The sequence below is a fragment of the Caretta caretta genome, chromosome 2 (assembly GCF_965140235.1).
Source record: "Caretta caretta isolate rCarCar2 chromosome 2, rCarCar1.hap1, whole genome shotgun sequence".
Lineage (NCBI taxonomy): Eukaryota > Metazoa > Chordata > Testudines > Cheloniidae > Caretta > Caretta caretta.
The window spans coordinates 196237280-196256089 of NC_134207.1; the positions used below are offsets into that span (position 1 = coordinate 196237280).

General features: G+C 41.5%; 1 protein-coding gene across 4 annotated transcripts in view; it reads right to left on the minus strand.

Annotated features, from left to right (window-relative positions):
• LOC125631634 (RNA-binding motif, single-stranded-interacting protein 3) overlaps positions 1-18810 on the minus strand; it is a 1082196-nt gene that overhangs the window by 74287 nt on the left and 989099 nt on the right. For all 4 annotated transcript variants that reach the window (XM_048838637.2, XM_075125723.1, XM_048838640.2 and 1 more), the window contains 2 exons: positions 15002-15108; positions 304-350 (listed from right to left, as the gene is read on the minus strand). In XM_048838637.2, the coding sequence (XP_048694594.2) occupies positions 304-350; positions 15002-15108 (154 nt within the window). The remainder of the gene's footprint in view (positions 1-303; positions 351-15001; positions 15109-18810) is intronic.

Here is an 18810-nt window from a genome sequence, read left to right on the forward strand (position 1 = left end):
GGCATTCTCAATAATTATTTTAACTAAAATGAAGTCAATAAAGGGGAAAAAAACAGTGTTTGACAAATGGAGATGGAAACTATTCGGAAAAGAAACTTCTTGTTTAAGTAGATATTACGCACAACAGAGAATAAAAACAAAAATGGAAACTATGAAATGTACTTGCCATTGCACACCGACATAGCTTATAAAAGGATTATTAGATGAATTTGCTTCTGAATGAGTTTCACTGCAGGAAGAGAAACTTGAAAGAGAGCCCTGCAAATAATTTTTAAAAGGAATTGAAAAGCATACGTTACTTACCCATTCTGTATAGCAGCTGTTGGATCATAGGTCAAAGCCATGCCAGCCTGCACATAGTTAGGGGAAAAAAGAGATTTTTACTCTAGCTGTAGACAAAATGGCATTAAACATTCTTTTACAATTCCATTTAACATGCATTCAGTTTTGATGTACAGTGACTTAAGTCCACAAAGAAAGCTAAAATTTCTCACAGTAGTTTGGAAAGGCTGGTTACCTTCCTTGACAGAGATTTCCCCAGCCTATTGGTTGGGCTAGTACTTTTGCTATCCTCTCCCTATACCATTCTAAGCCAAATTGTGCTCTTAATTACACCAGTATAAATCAATAACTCCACTGTGATCAATGGACTTACTCCACAGTTATACTGGTATAACTGAGGGCCAACTTCTGCTACCTCCCAATGAGGCAGGTAGTTCATAAATAAATTCAGACTGGGTATGAAAGAGTTACGCTTAGGAACAGCTACATTTTCTTTCAAAGACCACACCTTCTACGGCCAGATCACTCTATGATTTCTCTGTACTGTCAGCAGCAGTTGTAGTTTGTTGTCTGGGACAAGTAACATGGAATCTCTGCAGTCAAGCAGAAAAGCACAATCAAAAAAACATGCTGATTACTTTATAAAATATTTTAGAGAATGGCTGTCTAAAGAATTTGTTAAAGCGCTACACACTGCCTTTCTGCTATCAGTCACTGGGACACATCCAGATGGTAATTACTACAGGATCAGACGGTGACCTATGTGGAAGGAGCTGGCAATGTCAAAGCAGCTTCTAGTTAACAACTGTCTACATCACCGTTAGCAAACGTGTCGGCAGGCTCAGCAGAAAAGCCAGGGATGGGACAGAGATGGAGAATGAACTAGCCCCCTCACTCCTCCAGGCGGTACTTTTGTTCAGGGCTGAGGCAGACTGGCAGGACAGTTTGGGAAGCACAAGCTCCTCACCATGTTGTGCCACCACTTCAATCTCCAGAGCTGACAACCCACCGCCTCTCATGACTGCTACATTCATTTGCATTTTTTCTTTAAATAGGGGACATTTATTTTTTAAAAGTTTGTGTGTTTTAAAGTCCTGCACAAGATGTGAGTCTCTGACATGGGAGAGGGAGGATAAGGGAGGGAGGGGAGAAGGTAGATGCTCCCCAGGCTCAGCTGCCCAGCAGACCTTCTTTAAAAGGATTCCAGGGTGTGGAAGATCTCTATGGAAAAGTGGACATAAGCTTATGCTGTAATAACCGTACTGCAAGTTCCACATTGTTGACAGGACAAAGGGCATTGCCAGGTCTTATCTATCTAAATATTTACAAGGAACAACCACTGTTACTATCTGAGCACCTGCCCCATAACACTTGCCTCTCCACAGGGATCAGGAAAGGGGGATGGTGCATAGGCTTAATGAGCCTGAGCCTGGTCCTGCTTCTGTACAGGCAGGGGATGATTCAGGCAGGACTGTGGTGACAACAGAGCACAGAATGTTTGGTTGGAGACGGTTTTCTGAAAGGGTGAGTTAACACAAAAGCAGCACCTTGGTCTACAATGTGACCGGCTGTGTTTTCAGAAACAAAAAAGCATTTATTTTCAAATAAAAGCTTTGAATTCAGAGCATCATACTGCTCCACTAACATGGCACTGTGCAATCTGGAACAGGTTTTTCTTCACTCGAGGTTACAATCAGTCCCGGATGTTGGGGCAAGTTTTTGTTTTGTTTTGTTCGTTGAAAACGTCGCTGTTTCAATGAGATCTATACAAAGTTATGTGGAAGCTGTCCCAGGAGACTAAATCCATGAATATGTGGCTAATATTTTGAAATAAGTGTGAAATAAGTGATGTTTATTTTTTTTTTCACTTGAGTCATAGCAAAAAATGGCTGAAGAACATTTCTTCAAACTTAATTTAAAAAACCCCATAGTTCGATTGAGTCCTAAAACTGAAAAATTCAGCTTAAAATATTGTGAGCATCCGAAATAGTGGTAACTATTCACAACCTTAATTCTCAGAACTACTACCAACAAAAACTCTGTGTGTGTGTGTGTGCACGTGCGCATACATGTCCATCTGTCTGGAATATGAAATCATCATTATTTGGAATCCCTAAATATGTAAATTTTAACAAAATATATGATGGCAGAGACATAACAGATGTTTTGTCGTGTTCAGCATGATCTGTTTAACTCACCCATTGCTTCTCCATTCCTTTATACCATTCCATTCCTTTCTGCTTCCTCTGTGTATCGTATTGTTTAGAATAGTCACATTACCCAGAAGTGGAAAGTTTTCCCAGAACACTGCCAATAACACTTGTATACCAAATGTATTTTGCCTGTGATACATTTTAAAAACTTTTTTTACAGTTGTAAAATTTGTTATCGGTGCTACTTTTTAATATCCCTCTACTAGAAAAGACAACTTAATTAGCATGTACAAGCCCTGCAGGGACAGAAAAAATAGTTCTAACACATTTTTAAACCTCTAAAAATAACTTAAGAGATTTTCTGTAAATCATGGTGTTTTAAAACTTTAATATTCCATGCTACCCCTGCTCAAGGCTGCAAACAAATGCTATAAACCCTTGGAAAGGAGGGATCCCAAAGGGTAAGGCAGGAGTTGTTAGATTTGACATGACATATACAACCTTAAAACTGTCTTTGGATCAGAAATTAATATTGTACCTCCAACACCTTGGATCAATGCAATTTGGAGATAAAATTCCAGTATGGGGGGAAAAAGGAGGAAATATAAAAATGAATAAATATTAAAAAAAAGTCTGTTTGCCAGCTTCTGGGAAGTTAGCGATGTTAAAACCAGTTTCAGTAGAGACTGACTAGCAAACAGAGTGCACCTGAGGCAGGCAAAAGTACATTTATTATGTAGCTATTTTTCCCATGGATATTTAAACAAATTTTTATGGGTCAGATCTTCCGTTGGTACAAACTGCCATAACTTCATGGATCAATCTATCTATCTATCTACCCATCCATCCACCTGCCCCACCACACACAGATACTCCCTTGCATATATGTTACCATCACATTCCTAGCTTCTATGGGTACTACAGATAAGGAATACTGTGAACATTATCTGCTTGAAAAAGCAAATATGTAAAAAGCCAGATTCTGATACCCTTACTCCAGACTGAATAATACACGGCATACTTGTGCAGTAAGGTGATCAACCTTTTAACTAAAAATTTTTAATGATGACCACTGTACATTTTACTATTACATTTGCAAATGTGAGCGAAAGCTTCATATTAGATAGCCAGACAAGAAAAATACATGCTACAGTGATATATTTTGCCTAGTAGTACACCTAACACAATATCTCTAACATTCTGCACCTCTGAACAGTTTCAAAGAGCTGCCATTTCAAACAGCTGCAAAATAGAGAATTGTTTACTTCTTTCCCAGCAAATTGTGTAATTCTTCCCTACAAAATTGTACTGGCCTGAGGCCCAAGAGAGCCAATAATCATCCTGCACCAGTGACAGGTTTACAGTCTGAAGTTTCATGACTCATCAGGGCTAGAAATTGATGAGTAACTATAGCCTACGTGAAAACCATCCATTGTTTTCTCCATAATACAATAACCAGAATATTGAAAACACCAGATAAATTATTTGAGGGATAGCATCAGACTTCCATCCAATGATGATGCACACTGCTGGAAGGATGTTCTCGAGAACAAAGAGATGAAGGCCACATAATTCATGCCTCAATTTTTTCCTGTTCCTCAGCTGTGTGAAGTAGTGAATACTGTCTTCCAAGTTTTCTCATCCCTCACTATTACTTATGTTGCAGTGAGGGGATAGTGTCTCCTTCATTCTACTAGCAGTGGCATTAATGATGAAATACTAACTGAAACCCCAGATAGTTATATATCAGGTAGTTTTTTTGGTTACTGAATATTTGGACCACAGATTTTCAACACCAGATAGGCCTGATGGTGGGACCATACTTTGCTGTTTATTGATCTTTTTGGTGACTGTGTACTTTTGGGTACCCCAGAATTTCAATATCTAACCAGTTCAAAAATTAAATTAAAATCAAAGGGTAGCATTGGCAATTATTATTGTTAATAATAATAAACAACTTCCTGGGTGACTAGAGAATGAGTAGGCTTAGGATATCACAAACTCCACAGAAGTGAAAAAAGATTCACTGATGGGGGAAGTGATTTTTTATTTAGTCTGTTTAAATCTCCGTTTGTTTTTCTTAACAACTTTTGAATTCAAATGCCTCATGAACAGTTGGAAGAAAGGTCATTATGTTAAAGATTCAACATCCCATCCTCTTCCCTTCAGGGCTAAGAGAGTTCCTAACCCACCTTGCTGGCTCTTCCACTGAAGACCTCCATTGAAACAGAGAAGACAAGACTTAACATTTAGAAGGTAAAAAAACAGAAAAAAAAAACAACAACAAAAACAATCTAAGAATTCACTACATCTAGTAATTTTGCAGACGACTAGTCTATTAGGATGGCCAGGCATCCAGTTTTAGACCTGAACACCCGGTCGAAATGGGACCCTGGCAGCTCTGGTCAGCACTGCTGACTGGGATGTTAAACGTCCGGTCGGCGGTGCAGCAGGGCTAAAGCAGGCTGCCTGCCTGCCCTGGCTCTGCGCAGCTCCCCAGAAGCGGCCAGCATGTCTGGCTCCTAAGCACAGGGGCCATCAGGGAAGCTCTGCATGCTGCCCCAGCACCAGCTCTGCAGCTCCCATTGTCCGGGAACCACAGCCAATGGGAGCCAGACATGCCAGCTGCTTGTGGGAGCAGCATGGAAGCAGGGCAGGCAGGAAACCTGCTTTAGCCCTGCTGCGCCGCAGACCGGGAGCTGTCTGAGGTAAGTGCCGCCCAGCCAGAGCCCACTCCCTAAAGCTCCTGCCCCAGTTCGGAACCCCTTCCCACACCCTAACTCCCTCCGAGACCCCGCATCCCAACCCACACCCAAACTCCTTGCCCCAGGTCGGAACCCTGTCCCACACCCAAACTCCCTCCCAGAGCCCGCAGCCCACACTCCCTCCCGCAGTTCAACCCTCTTCCCCAGCCCTGAGCCCCCTCCTGCACCACAATTCCCTACCTCAGCTCTGAGCCCCCTCCTGGAGCCCGCACCCCACACCCCCTCCCGCACCTCAACCCCCTACTCCAGCCATGAGCCCCCTCCCACACCCAAATTCCCTCCCGGAGCCCGCACCCCACACTCCCTCCTGCACTTCAACCCTCTACCCCAGCCCTGAGCCCCCTCCTGGAGCCTGCACCCACTCTCGCATCCCAACCCAAGCCCTGAGCCCCCTCCCAGAGCTCGCACCCCCTCTCACATCCCAACCCCCTACCCCAGCCCTGAGCCCCCTCACACACCCAAACTCCCTCCTGGAGCCTGCACCCCACACTGCCTCCCACACTTCAACCTCCTGCCCCAGCCATGAGCCCCCTCCAAACCTCTTGGCCCCAGCTCAGAGCCCCCTCCTGCACCCCAAACCCCTCATCCCTGGCCCCACTCCAGAGCCCACACCCTAGCCAGAGCCTGCACACCCTCCTGCACCTAAACCCCCTGCCCCAGCCCTGAGCCCACTCCTGCACTCCAAATCCCTTGGACCCAGCCCAGAGGCCCCTCCTGAACCCCAAACCCTTCCTCCCCAGCTCCACCCCAGAGCCCACACCCACAGCAGGAGCCCTCACCCCCTCCCGTACCCCAACACCTTGCCCCAGCCCAGAGCCCGCTCACCCTGAACTCCTCATTTCTGGCCCCACTCTGGAGCCTGCACCCTCAGCTGGAGCCCTCACCCCCTTCCACACCCTAACCCCCTGCCCCAGCCCAGTGAAAGTGAGTGAGGGAAAGCAAGCGACGGAGGGAGGGGGGCTGGAGTGAGTGGGGTCAGAGCCTCAGGGATGGGGCGGGGTGAGGGGCAGGGCAAGGGTGTTTGGTTTTGTGCAGTTAGAAAGTTGACAACCCTATAGTTTATACTAAAACATCCTGTTATTATTGTTAGTCTGTCCTCTTCTTGCCCATTTATTTTTTGTCTCACCTACCTGTTACATCTCGTCTTTGGCATTTTAAGTTCTTTTGGGTATTTTCTTTATATTTATACAGTGCCTAGCTTGATGGGACCCTGAGTAATTGCTCTTGGTGCTAATACAAATAAATAGCAACAACAATATTAAAACCTTTCAGGTCTTCTGTACACATTATAGCAAAGCTAAATGGGCACAAATAATTTTTTAAATCTTCAGTTCATCTTTACATTTTTTTTTGTGGTTGATAACTAGCTATTCCCGAAATAAATATTCTCTCTACCACATATATAGCTGTCAACGGATAATCTGAAAAGTTTATACCAGTGACTATTAAAGGCACAAGGAACATCAGCTCTATAAAAACTAACTAGTTTTGATCCATGGACATTAATCATGAAAAAACACACTCTAATTTTCACTAACTTCACTCTCATTTTAACTACAATGAATTGTGAAACTTCGAAGGCATGCAAGAAAATAGGTATTTGCAATTTTGCAGGTTTTCAAAAGAATGACATTTTAAATATTTTATACGATAGTTTTCTAATGACTGACACCAGAAGATGAACAGATTCTAATGAAACTACTCACTCTGCATCTTTCTTCAGACTTAAAAATCCTTCCTTGAAAAACACACAGGAAATAACAGAAAATTTTGCATGTCTCTGGAGGGCAAGGGTTGGTTTAGAAAGGAAGAAACTTGAACACCCTCATTCAACATTTTACTTTGCTTAATTCCACGGGCACAAAAAATTGTGCTCAGCCTCTTTTCCCTTTGTTATGATTTAAAACATAAATGAGCAAGTTTCCCTCATTAACAAGACCCCTATTTGCATTGTGTATCTAAATTATAATTTGTGACTCACACAAAGAAATTATTATGTTGTGGAATGATTAGTCAAAAAACCGCACAGCTCAAAACCTATGAAATAAGCCAGGTTTATTTTTTCTCAGTAGACTGTTTCTGAACTCTAAGAGCAAGAGCTATATTCTGAACAATATTTTCCTTACACAAACACAAATAAAGACCAATGCATGGTAAGGTCTAGCCATTAAATTCTGTGAAACATCCTTCATTTGTAGATTCCAAGGCCAGAAGGAACCATTGTGATCATCCAGTCTGACCTCCTGTATAACACAGGCCATAGAACTCCCCCAAAATAATTCCCAGAACATAATTTTTTAGGAAAACAGTCAATCTTAATGAGAATCCATCACAACCCTTGGTAAACTGTTCTAGTGGTTAATTACTGTCACAGTTAAAAATATACACCTTATTTCCAGTCTTATTTGTCTAGCTTCAGCTTCCAGCCATTGGATCATGTTACGCCTTTCGCGGCTAGACTGAAGAACCCATTATTAAATGTTTGTTCTCCATGGAGATACTTACAGACTGTAATCAAATCACACCGTAACATTCTCCTTGTTAAGCTATGTAGACTGAGCTCCTTGAGTCTGTGACTATAAGACATGTTTTCTAATCCTTCAGTCATTCTTATGGTTCTTCTCCAAACCCCCTCCAATTTAGCAACATACTTTTTGAGTTGTGGGCACCAGAACTGAACACAGTATTCCAGCAGTGGTCGCAACAGTGCCAAATATAGAGGAACTCCTACTAGATATTCCCCTGTTTATGCATCCCAGGATCGTGCGCTTTTTTTGGCCATAGCATCATACTGGGTTCTCATTTTCAGCTGATTATCCACCATGACCCCAAATGTTTGGGCAACAGTTTCTATAAAAAGCTATACCCTCATATTGTTACCTCCGAGACTGAATTTTCAGTTACAAACTGCCTCCCCCTACTATATAGATCTATCTATCTCTGCATGTGCAAATCTATGGTGACATCTACATTTATCTAATCTATCTACACACACACACACACACACACCCCAGAGGCTACTGGTGTGAGTAAGTGTGTGTGTCCATATCTATCTATATAAATATATATTTTATAGATACCCAGATGCCCTGTGCCTCACCAGATCTGGATCCTCCACTCTCCACCCCATCATCTCTCCCACTGGCGTGGGTCCATTGGGTTCTCCAGAGGGCAGCTACTCTAAGTCAGTGGTTCTCAACGAGAGGTACACATACCCCTGGAGGTAATCAGAGGTTTTCAGGGAGTACATCAACTCATCTAGATATTTGCCTAGTTTTTCAACAGCCTACATAAAAAGCATTAGTGAAATCAGTACAAACTAAAATTTTATACAATGACTTGTGTATACTGCTCTATATACTATACACTGAAATGTAAGTACAATATTTATATTTCAATTGATTTATTTTATAATTATACGGTAAAAATGAGAAAGTCAGAAATTTTTCAGTAACACTGTGCTGTGACACTTGTATTTTTATGTCTGATTTTGTAAGCAAATAGTTTTTAAGTGAGGTGACACTTGGGGTACGCAAGACAAATCAGACCCCTGAAGGGGGTACAGTAGTCTGGAAAGGTTGAGAGCCACTGCTCTAGGTATCCCGCTCCTTAAAGTGGGCATCTGCACTGAAGAGTTAGGGCTGTGGAAATATAATGCCTCCTGGAGTTGTATTCATTTCTGTGGGGAATCTCTGAGGAGACAGGGCACTGATGACACCTCTTTCTTCCAGAACCTCCTTTTCTCTACTAAGCACCCTGCCCCCCACTGTCTTCACAGGAAGGATGTGATCTGCATCCATGGGGCCTGATTGGGCCCCTCTTAAATACAGTTTAGTAAACTAACATTTCTGCTACTACAATTGCCATACTTTTCTTAAAGTGTTTCCGTATCTGCTCCTGATATCTGGCAGGCCTCAAAGCACAAGGATTCTTCTTGCCTTGAGTGCAAATACTCTAACTGAAAACTCTTTTTAAGAAGGAAAAGGGGGCGGGGAACCAACAATCCAAATGAGATTTGTTTAAAATACTGTTTTAATAAAATAAGCTTACTTGGCAGGAAAGTTAACTTGAAAGCATTCTTTCCTTTGATTATTTAAAGCAGTTCTGTGTGAAAAGTTTCACCTTATTAGAAATACTCCTGAATTTGGAAAAGAAGTGGTTTTAAAAAATAAAAATAAAACTCAAGTGTAGACGTGACAACTTTTAAATATACAGCAGGATACAAAACAAACAGGGACATTTCCCAGTGATGCATGCTGGGAGACACTCATTTTAATACACATGTGCTCCCTGTGCAGCTTCAAGTATTGTGAAGAAATGGCTGGCGTATGTCAGAGGTGAGAATATCTTATTTTAAAGCCAAATCAGCAAAAGAGGAAAAGTAGTGATTGGTGAATTGCAAAGGATTTAGAAGTTCAGCGGAGAACCATAGCCAAACGATCTGAAACTCTATTGGACCTTTAAAGCCAGACTGGAAATCTAAATAGAAAGCTAAATAGCTGGTCTTGTGGCATTTGGTCACTTTCTTTTCTTTTTGCCAGCACCAGGAAATCCTGGGATTAGCAAAAATGAAAAATAAGGGCCATATCATACCTCCCAGATACTCGCAGATCTGTACAATAGAGTGCAGTTGTCTCAGCAAAAAGGCCAAACCTCATGGTCCGAATTCAGGTCTAGAAACATGCATGAAGATAGCTGAGTGGGATCTGAAACCCCACCTTGCAAAGAATCTGCCTAGGTGTTAGTACAGAGATAGACTACGGTAATGTCTGCACTATGGAACTTGTCCTTCATGGCGAGTGGGGAAGGCTTTCAGAGGCTGTCATGAGGAGGTGAGTTCCCAGAAGTGGAGATCCAATGAAACCAAGCTGTCAGGGAGCACAGGAGGACTGGCAGCCTCAGATTCAGCAAAGAGAGAGGTCAGTGAATTGACCTGTGTCTCAGGCTACTCGCCTGAGATCCAAGGGAATTTTTAAAAAATTGCAGGACTTCGGGGCTAGACCTCTTACTTTTTTTGCATGGGGCAATCTCTGCCCCAGTGAAAGAATTTACCCCATGACGGTAGAACCACGTGGAGTTTTCCTACCCCCATGAGAGACTCCCAAGGCTTTTTCTACAGGAAGGAAACCTGAGGCTCAAATTTTTAGACTAAGCAAACTTTTGCTTTGAATTCTGAATAAAGTTTCAGGTCAGTTCTTATTTTATTCAAATTGAGCCATTTATTTTGAATCAATTTTAACTGTCTTTTATAGACCCGAATCCAATGATAGTGAAATCATATGTGCTGAGATTTTCAAAAGCACTTATGTTCATTAGGAACTCAATTCCCCGTGACATTAAATGGGATTTGGGCACCCAACTTATTTAGGCATTTTTGAAAATGCCACCTGTAACACCTGACTCTTGTGTTCCCGTGGAAGACTTAAAACACTACTATGTAGATGTTAACTCATTAAGTCAATATATGTTTTTCCCCCTGCCTTCTGTTGCTATGTGTTCCTTGTCTTCTCCCTAGAGGTACAATTCCTCTTTTTGTTAATTTAAGCTCTTATTGAAAGAATGCATAGAAAATAGTCCTAATGCCTAACACACATGCACTCTAACACATAAGAAATGTCTTTGGGCATATGGGCTGCATATGTGTGTAGTACTGTGTGTCTGGACAGGTCTGGAAATTATCTCCCAAAGATCAGACCTACACACTTAGGGTTATGGAGCACAGCTAAGTGCTACCTGTCTCCTGCGAAGCACAAAAAGAAATCTATGCCCGAGTTATAAATGTGCCTGGTACAGACCTCCTCATCGTTTCTAAATTCCTGCTTTTGGTAGAGAGGGGAGGGCTGATACCAGGAACAGCAACTTTGACTGTCCTCTGGCTTTACAACACGGGGGGAAATCTCAGTCTCCGAAATGACCTATGTAAATTTTTCTTTCTAAATTGCAATCTAGCACTGAGCAGAACTGTAATGAATGGAAGATCAAAACAAAAAGACAGTTCAAAGAAACGCTTCAGTACAGCTGTGATTTAAAATAAATAAATAAATACATGTTTATTTCATTTCTTGAGAATTTCCCACAAATAGATAATCGTGGCTAAAAGCAAAACATCACTTTGTTAATCTATTGGCTGTTCACAAAAGGCAGTGTAGCCACAGATAACAGGAGCAGCTATCAGTGTAAAGAAAAACAAGCAATGAAAGAATTATCACTGGAAATGCAAATAATTTGTTACACACATCAGGCCAAATTCAGATCAGATGGAGGCATATGGAAAGCCCTGACTTCACTGGAGACATATCTGCTCAATAAACTCTGATTTTCATGAGATTACCCTAATGGTTGATACTTCTGTAAGAAAAAATGATAAATACATATTTAAATCCCCATAAAATCTCCCAGACACATTGAAGTGATTTGTCCATCATGATGAGAAATCCCATGAAATTACAGCAAATGTTACACAGCCATAATTAATATGTTTCTTCTCTCTCTTACCCTCCTTTTAGTGCTGTACAGCCTGGGATGTTTTCAAACCAGAGGGCCTGATTCCCTGCCCATGAATCAGATGCAACTATGCCACAATCAGTGAAGTTACACTGGTGCAGAACTGGTGTGAGCGAGATGAGAATCAGGCCAGAATCTCACCAAGAATATTTCAAATATTTTTGAATTTCACTGTACATGCTTAAACTTCATCTGTAAACTAGGCCCTAATAACCTCAGTCCTCACATTAGTTACGCAATATCGTATCTTAGTCAAATCATTCAACATGATGAAACTTTTCAAATGCTTCAAACTTAGAGGGGGAGCTAGGAGATTAGAAAGTACAAGGTGAAGGTCTTCTATTCTTCATTGCTTTTAACTTGGCTTTTTGAGAAACCATCCTCATAATAAGAACTGAACCAAAAGTGTTCTGAAGAAACTCCGTCGGGCTCTGTAAAAATTACTCTAAAACCTAGAGGGCCAGCTGCATGCAAACTCAACAGAGTACAAATTAAAGCTCTCCTTTGAGCTCCCTTGATTCTGATGCTTCTGTCTTCCTGGCCCTGCACTGGACTAGAGAAGCTCTAACTTTATGCTGCAATGCAATGGCCACAAGGGGCTGAAAATGCAGCTGGGATCAGTGCGCCATAGTGGTGGTACCCTGAATTACCTCCCCCTTTTCCATAAAGGAAAGCTACAGATTTGAGAATAGAATGGACAGCGAGATAACAATGCAGTTATTCGTTCTTCTTAACTAAATCTCCTGCATTTTTCCCCCTACATCAAAGTATTGCACACAGCTGCCTGTTTCTACTTTGCATACCCAAACTTGAGGCCTTTGACAAAAGTGCTGGTGTCATTTCTCTGGAGTCTGTTCTCCTAAACAATAACCCTCATCTGCATTCAGTATTAACGATGATCCAACCTCAGAGGTTTCAGAGATGCAGTTCACATAAGCACCAAGCGTTCAAACGTGTAGCTGAATCATTGCCAAATATATTTTGGTCTGGAAATCATATCTCACAAGATGTGGCCAGGTTGGAGGTATCAAGGGAGTATCGCTGAGATGGCATTTCACTACTTTAGTGGAACCAAGAAAAGCAGAGGTGCAGGAAAGGTTTTAATATCTCATCCCTAATCAAAAGTAGGACACCTGTTCTCTGGGTAATTATTCCTTATTATTCCCTGTCCCTTTTTCCTAAAAATATGATAGTTGTAAGAAATATTATTACAAAAGGTATTCAATGTGAGGCTCATAGCATGTAAAACAATTGACCAATGTGTCTTGCTTGCAGGCACAGTATAAAGAGCTAGAAAAATTCCATTACATTTCAAACAATAACATTAACTGCACAAAAGGATTTTGCCTAGCAACTGTGAAAAATGTATGAACACATCAAAGATATAAAATAAACGGCTGACTTCCACTAAAAGATTAAATGCATTATTGTCTCAATTACTTCAGCTAGCAGCCCCTAAAAAGATAGTAAAGTGTTACCAAAGGTCATTAACATCTGCCGAGGATATTTCTATCTGGAAATCTTCTTGCCTTCATTTCTTTATTTTCTTTCCAAGTTTGTTTTGCTTCTGTGTACAGGTAACCTAATGGCATCTTTTGAGTGACTCTAGCTTTGTACTGTAGAATAGTACTAAGAACTGCTCTCTTTGGATACTTTTTGAAGCTAACGATTATTAACATATTAAGCAAATCCTATTTGTAAGTCATGAGTGTACCATTGTCCTTAACTTGCCCCACTGTGTCTAACTATTCCAGCAATATGGGATGTGTCATGCACTGAGCTGAGGTAGGCATAATGGTGGCATGTCAATTTTCACTTTACTTTCTCTTGCTGTTTATTGATTGGAACTTAAGAACATGTAGAACAGTTGACATAATAGGTTGGAATGGCATCTATTGCATAAATATGAGCACAGGCTGTTTAAAATATGAATTGTTGGCCTAATAGAAATAGTGCCTACCACATAAACCAGTCTTTAGAGACTTTTATGGGATAGTCAAAACCTTCTTGGGCACTCCTTATTGTGTAGATTCTTAACACGATAAAACATTATGTCTCCAAAGGAGACTTCTCTGTTTTTTTGGATTTGTGGCATACCAGACCGTAATGACCCCTTGCAGGCTATTTCAGTCTGTCATGTCAATGTGGCTGCCAGACTGGTGCTCTAAGTCTGCAAGCTAAACGTACTTTTAGGAATTTTTGTTGTAAAAAGGATCAGTGTACAGTAGCCGCCTTGTTAAAGTGAGCAAATCTTTGATTGCTTTCAAGATGCCTTTTTGGTTTGTTTTAGGAGCTCACTTATGGTGCTTCATACTAATGGTCTGAACTTCCTGGACTAGTGGTCTGCAAAGTATCAGCTAACCAAATCAAGCTGGAGTCTAGTTAGAACATAACAACCTGTAAAACTTTTTAACATCCCAGTGATAAACTCCAGGAAGGGGCGGGGAAAGGGGGGGAGAGGAGTCCTTTAGGCATGGAAGAACTTCACTCTAGCAGCTATACCAATTCCCAAGATTGTATTACCATCAGATTTACTTCACTGATTCAAATGGCTTCATCTCAACAACATTCAAGAGGAATAAACAAACACTTGAAGGGCCAAACAAACATCATTCTTGTTTGGTACACCAATGGAGTTGCTTTGGGTACATGCGCATGGAAAAGGAGTTCCAGTTTGTTGAACATTTACAGCAATGAAAGGAAGCAACTGTTAAATTATCATCTCCCCATACCCAAAATGGAAACTGGTAACTTCCTTGTCTGTCAACTGAACAAAGAGCCCAAACTCAGACCTGCTGTGGAACCTTCTTTCATTAGATATGAATTGGGTGCAAGTGTATTTTTCAATTTGTATAAGCAATACACTCTCCATGCCTGACCTTAAAAAAAAGAGCACCATGAAGACTGGTAATAGCTTTGCCACTGGGTGCTATTTTACAACTATATATCGTAACGTAAGAAGTTATCACTGCATTGCTAATTTTAGCTGTACATGCTCTCATTTGCATGACTGCTACACTGCAGAACTATCCAGGGTTGGTGGTGCATCTGTACATATCCACTGAGTTCAAGTCTGGGAACAGACTGCAAGCTCACTGTATGGCAACGCTGAGGTCAATTACACCTCTCCATTCTGTAACTTTACACTTGACACATTAACATAAAAGTCTTGCTCTATCCCTCTCTTTTTGAAGCCATTTTGTTTTGCATGGAACCTGATTTTATCAAGGCCCTGAAAGCCAGACCCATAGGTTCTCCTCCCAAATGGCTGAATAATGATTGCTGAGTGCCACTCACCTCTCCGTCTCTTGGCCACGGCCTTCCGTTCTGTGTGTATTTGCTTTGATTCTGTCGCTTCTTTTGTCCTCCGTCAGCAAATTTGCAGAGCAAAGGCTCAGTGGGGGCTGTAAAGACAAGAAACCCAGTCTATATTAGCAACCCCCCAAAGAAAGTGATTATACTAGCAACAGTAATGCTTTGTAATACTGGTCTTTTGAAGTAAAATCTTGCCTTCTGCAGATATTTTTTGCATCTTTTAGCCTTGGCTCCACTGGCAGCTGTTCTTACTAACTTAGCTTAAAAAAATATACTGGCAGACCTTAAAAGACTATAACAAATATTGTTGAAAAAATAATCAGCCTACACAGAATGTTAAGTCGCTATAGTGGGATAGTAGGGTCAGGCATTTATTTCTGTTATGTTAGACACGTATTCATGACCAGCATTTGTTTGAGGATAATAATGGCTTTATCAAAGCAGCTCTCTTTTTTTATTATAGAAACTTTGCAAGAATCTTTTTTGGGAATAAGTGTTTTCATGATTTCTGTGTTTTTCAGCACCCAACGCTTAAAAATCTGCATAAATAAAATAAAAGAAGACTTTTGCCAAACACAGTCCAATTACCTTTGTTTTCCTATAACTCTGTCCAGTTTAAGAGAGGTGGCAGCTGATGCGCCTCCTTACCTTCCTGACTGGAGATCTGTTCTCTGAGACTACAATAGTTATCAAGGCTAGTGTGCTGCTGAACTATGAACGCTCAAAAAGCTACAGATCAGAAAATGGAACTCATAATAGAATCCCCAATGAAGATATTAACACAAACAACATAGGTACAACAGGAAGGGAACTTTGTGTCTTGGTACCTTCTCCCAACTACCCAGCTTTAGAAATAGGCTTTTAAACGTTATTCAGCCAATGCTACAAATTAGGGTTTTCAACTTTCAAACAGCACAAAACCAAATACCCTGCCCTACCCCCTTCCCCGCCCCTACCCTGAGGCCCTGCCTACAGCTCACTCCATCCCCCCTCCCTCTGTAGCTTGCTCTCCCCCACCCTTACTCACTTTCACTGGGCTGGGGCAGGGGGTTGGGGTGAGGGCTCCAGCTGGGGGTGTGGCCTCTGGGGTAGGGCCAGGGATGAGGGGTTTGGCGTGCAGGAGGTGGCTCAGGGCTGGGGCAGGGGGTTGGGGTGTTTGTGGGGGAAGGCGCTGTCTCTGGGAGGGAGTTTGGGTGCAGTAGGGGACTTTGGGCTGGAGCAGGGGGTTGAGGTGCGGGGAGGTATGGGTTCTGGGCTGGGGGTGCGGGCTCTGGAGTGGGGCCAGGGATGAGGGATTTGGGGTGTTTTTTGGTCAAAAAACAGAATCCTGTAACCCTACCACTAATGCATTTTCTATCTGGAATTTAGCCCTTCTGTGTCCCCAATCCACAAAGGGGTGGTGGGGGGCAAACCCTAATCATTTTAGTTCTGCAACTGTTAGGCTGCTTCTCCCCTCTCACTCTGCCCAGAAATGATCATCCATGCAAACTGATACATGCATCAATATTTGTACCAAACCTCAAAGGGTTTGATTCTAATCAGCCTCAAAACAATGCTTCTCATCTGAATCTTGTTGAAACTGTCTGAAATCTCTTGGGTCTGCAGATTTGGAATGGAAAACTTATGAGAAGAATTCTTGTAATACTTCCAATTTTTCTTCATCCTGGTAGGGTGGAAACCCCACAAGAATAGACATTCTGACAGTATTACAACACCTCCACTTATGACTGCCACCTGGAAGTGCAGAAATCCCCGCTCCCCCCCCCCCAAAAAAAAAAAAAAGAGAGGGGCAGGAAAATTAAACAGTTTTTTAGTTAAAAAGGTGTTATTTATTTTAAGTTTCCGGGAAGTTCTCATAATATTTGAACAGCTCATCCATGCACAGTAACAGGTAGATCAAGAAGGCTCACAGATATAAATCACAGGTTTAAATTGTCCTCATTTGAAAACTGTAACAAAGCAACAGGACAAACAGAGGCTTCAACATTAGAACCACACTGTTTCAGTGGCATGGGATCCCTTTGGCTACATCTGAAGCTGGAATTGCTTTGTTTTCTTTCGAGTGCCCATTTTACCGGGGCAGTAATTTCCAGGATCACTTGAAAATTGAACTGCAGGAAACAATATTAGTATAGGCAGGAAGATGGACTAGATGACCTCAGAAGCCTTTTCACACCTTTGACTTCTATTATTGTATCAGGTTTTAGTACAGGCAATGCTCAGCCAGCCATTTAAAATTTAAAATAATGAAAGTTTAAATGCCTCAAGGTAGCTGTGGGGATTCTCTCTGCAGATGGCTAGCTTCCAAGGGTCTGATTATCCCTCACTTACACCAGCTTTACACTGATCTATCTCCAACGATTTCAGTGCAGTCCCTCATAATTTACTCTGGTGTAACTGAGAGGACAATGCTAAGATAGCACTGGAGAAAGATTTATTGGAGTCACTTCTGAAGCTTCAAAAGCTTTTTATTTTAATATATATATGTATATGTATTTAATATATGTATGTACACAACGCATGAATTTGCTATGTCATTCTTTTTCTAGTGATTGATATATATCTATAAAATCTGCATAAATACAATAAAATAAAAGAAGACTTTTATAGATATATATCAATCACTAGAAAAAGCATGACATAGCAAATTCATGTGTGGCGTACATGCATACACCATAACTACCAGCTAACCACATGCAGGTGGCATCGGCCCATGCACGTTTAGGTAGTACATTACCAACTGGTATAGAAAGGTGGGAGGTCATATGGTTTATTACATCATCTTTTCTGTATACTAGTAAACCACAAATGGGAGGCGGTCGCAATTTCTGGCTTTCCAGATATCCATCAATACCATTTTACAGCCTCGTCGTTGTTAGTATGGACCTGCCTAAAGCTGACTAAGAAGAGAGTGGCACAGATCACTGAGTGATATTTCAAAACAACTCTGTCCTTGTCTAGAGAAAGAAATGCACTGACTTGACTATAGGGACACAGGGACATGCACATGATACCCTTCACAGCTAGATTTCTGTTTGGGAACGTTCACTCCTCTTTAGCAAATTAGAAGGAATTATGACAAACAGATCAACTCACACAAATGCAATCAGAGCATAAATGCAACGTATGGACTGAAAGTCTGGTTTTGTCAGGAAGGGAGAGCCTGGCTTATTTATGACACAACACATTATTTTAATACAACACCTTACACCCAGCAGGACACCAAAACCCTTTACCAAACTATATTGGCATATACTCTACTATAGTATTTATTTAGCCACAGCCGGGACAAGATGTTGCAGCCCACACAAAGATATAAAGACACAAATACAATAGGCTTGATTCTGTCAGGCCAGAGGGGTGGAATGTCAGGGAGCCAATTCCCCGATTCTTAGAGCCAGCTCTGAACCCCATGAAAAGTACATTTGCTTCCTAGCAGGTTCTGAATGGGCCCTACACCAGCTACAGAGGCATAATGTAGCTAAACTCTGACAATACCATGACCCCACACCCTAACATGACTTTACATAGGTGTGGAGATAGCAGACACAGGGACTGGAGCTAACAGATCTGTGCCAGCGAAGTTCCCCTCCAAAGGAGGAATTCTCTGTTGGCAAGTTGTGTGGCCAGTTCTTGGTTCCTTTGTACCTCGCAGAATGATAAAGTGGGGCCAGATGAAATTATAGAATCTAGCCTTAAATGTCCAGAATTTGCTTGATTGTTTTTAAGAAGGGAAGGAAAGGGAGGCCTCAACCCAAAGGATTTTAAAAAATAGACTTGACAAACCCTAC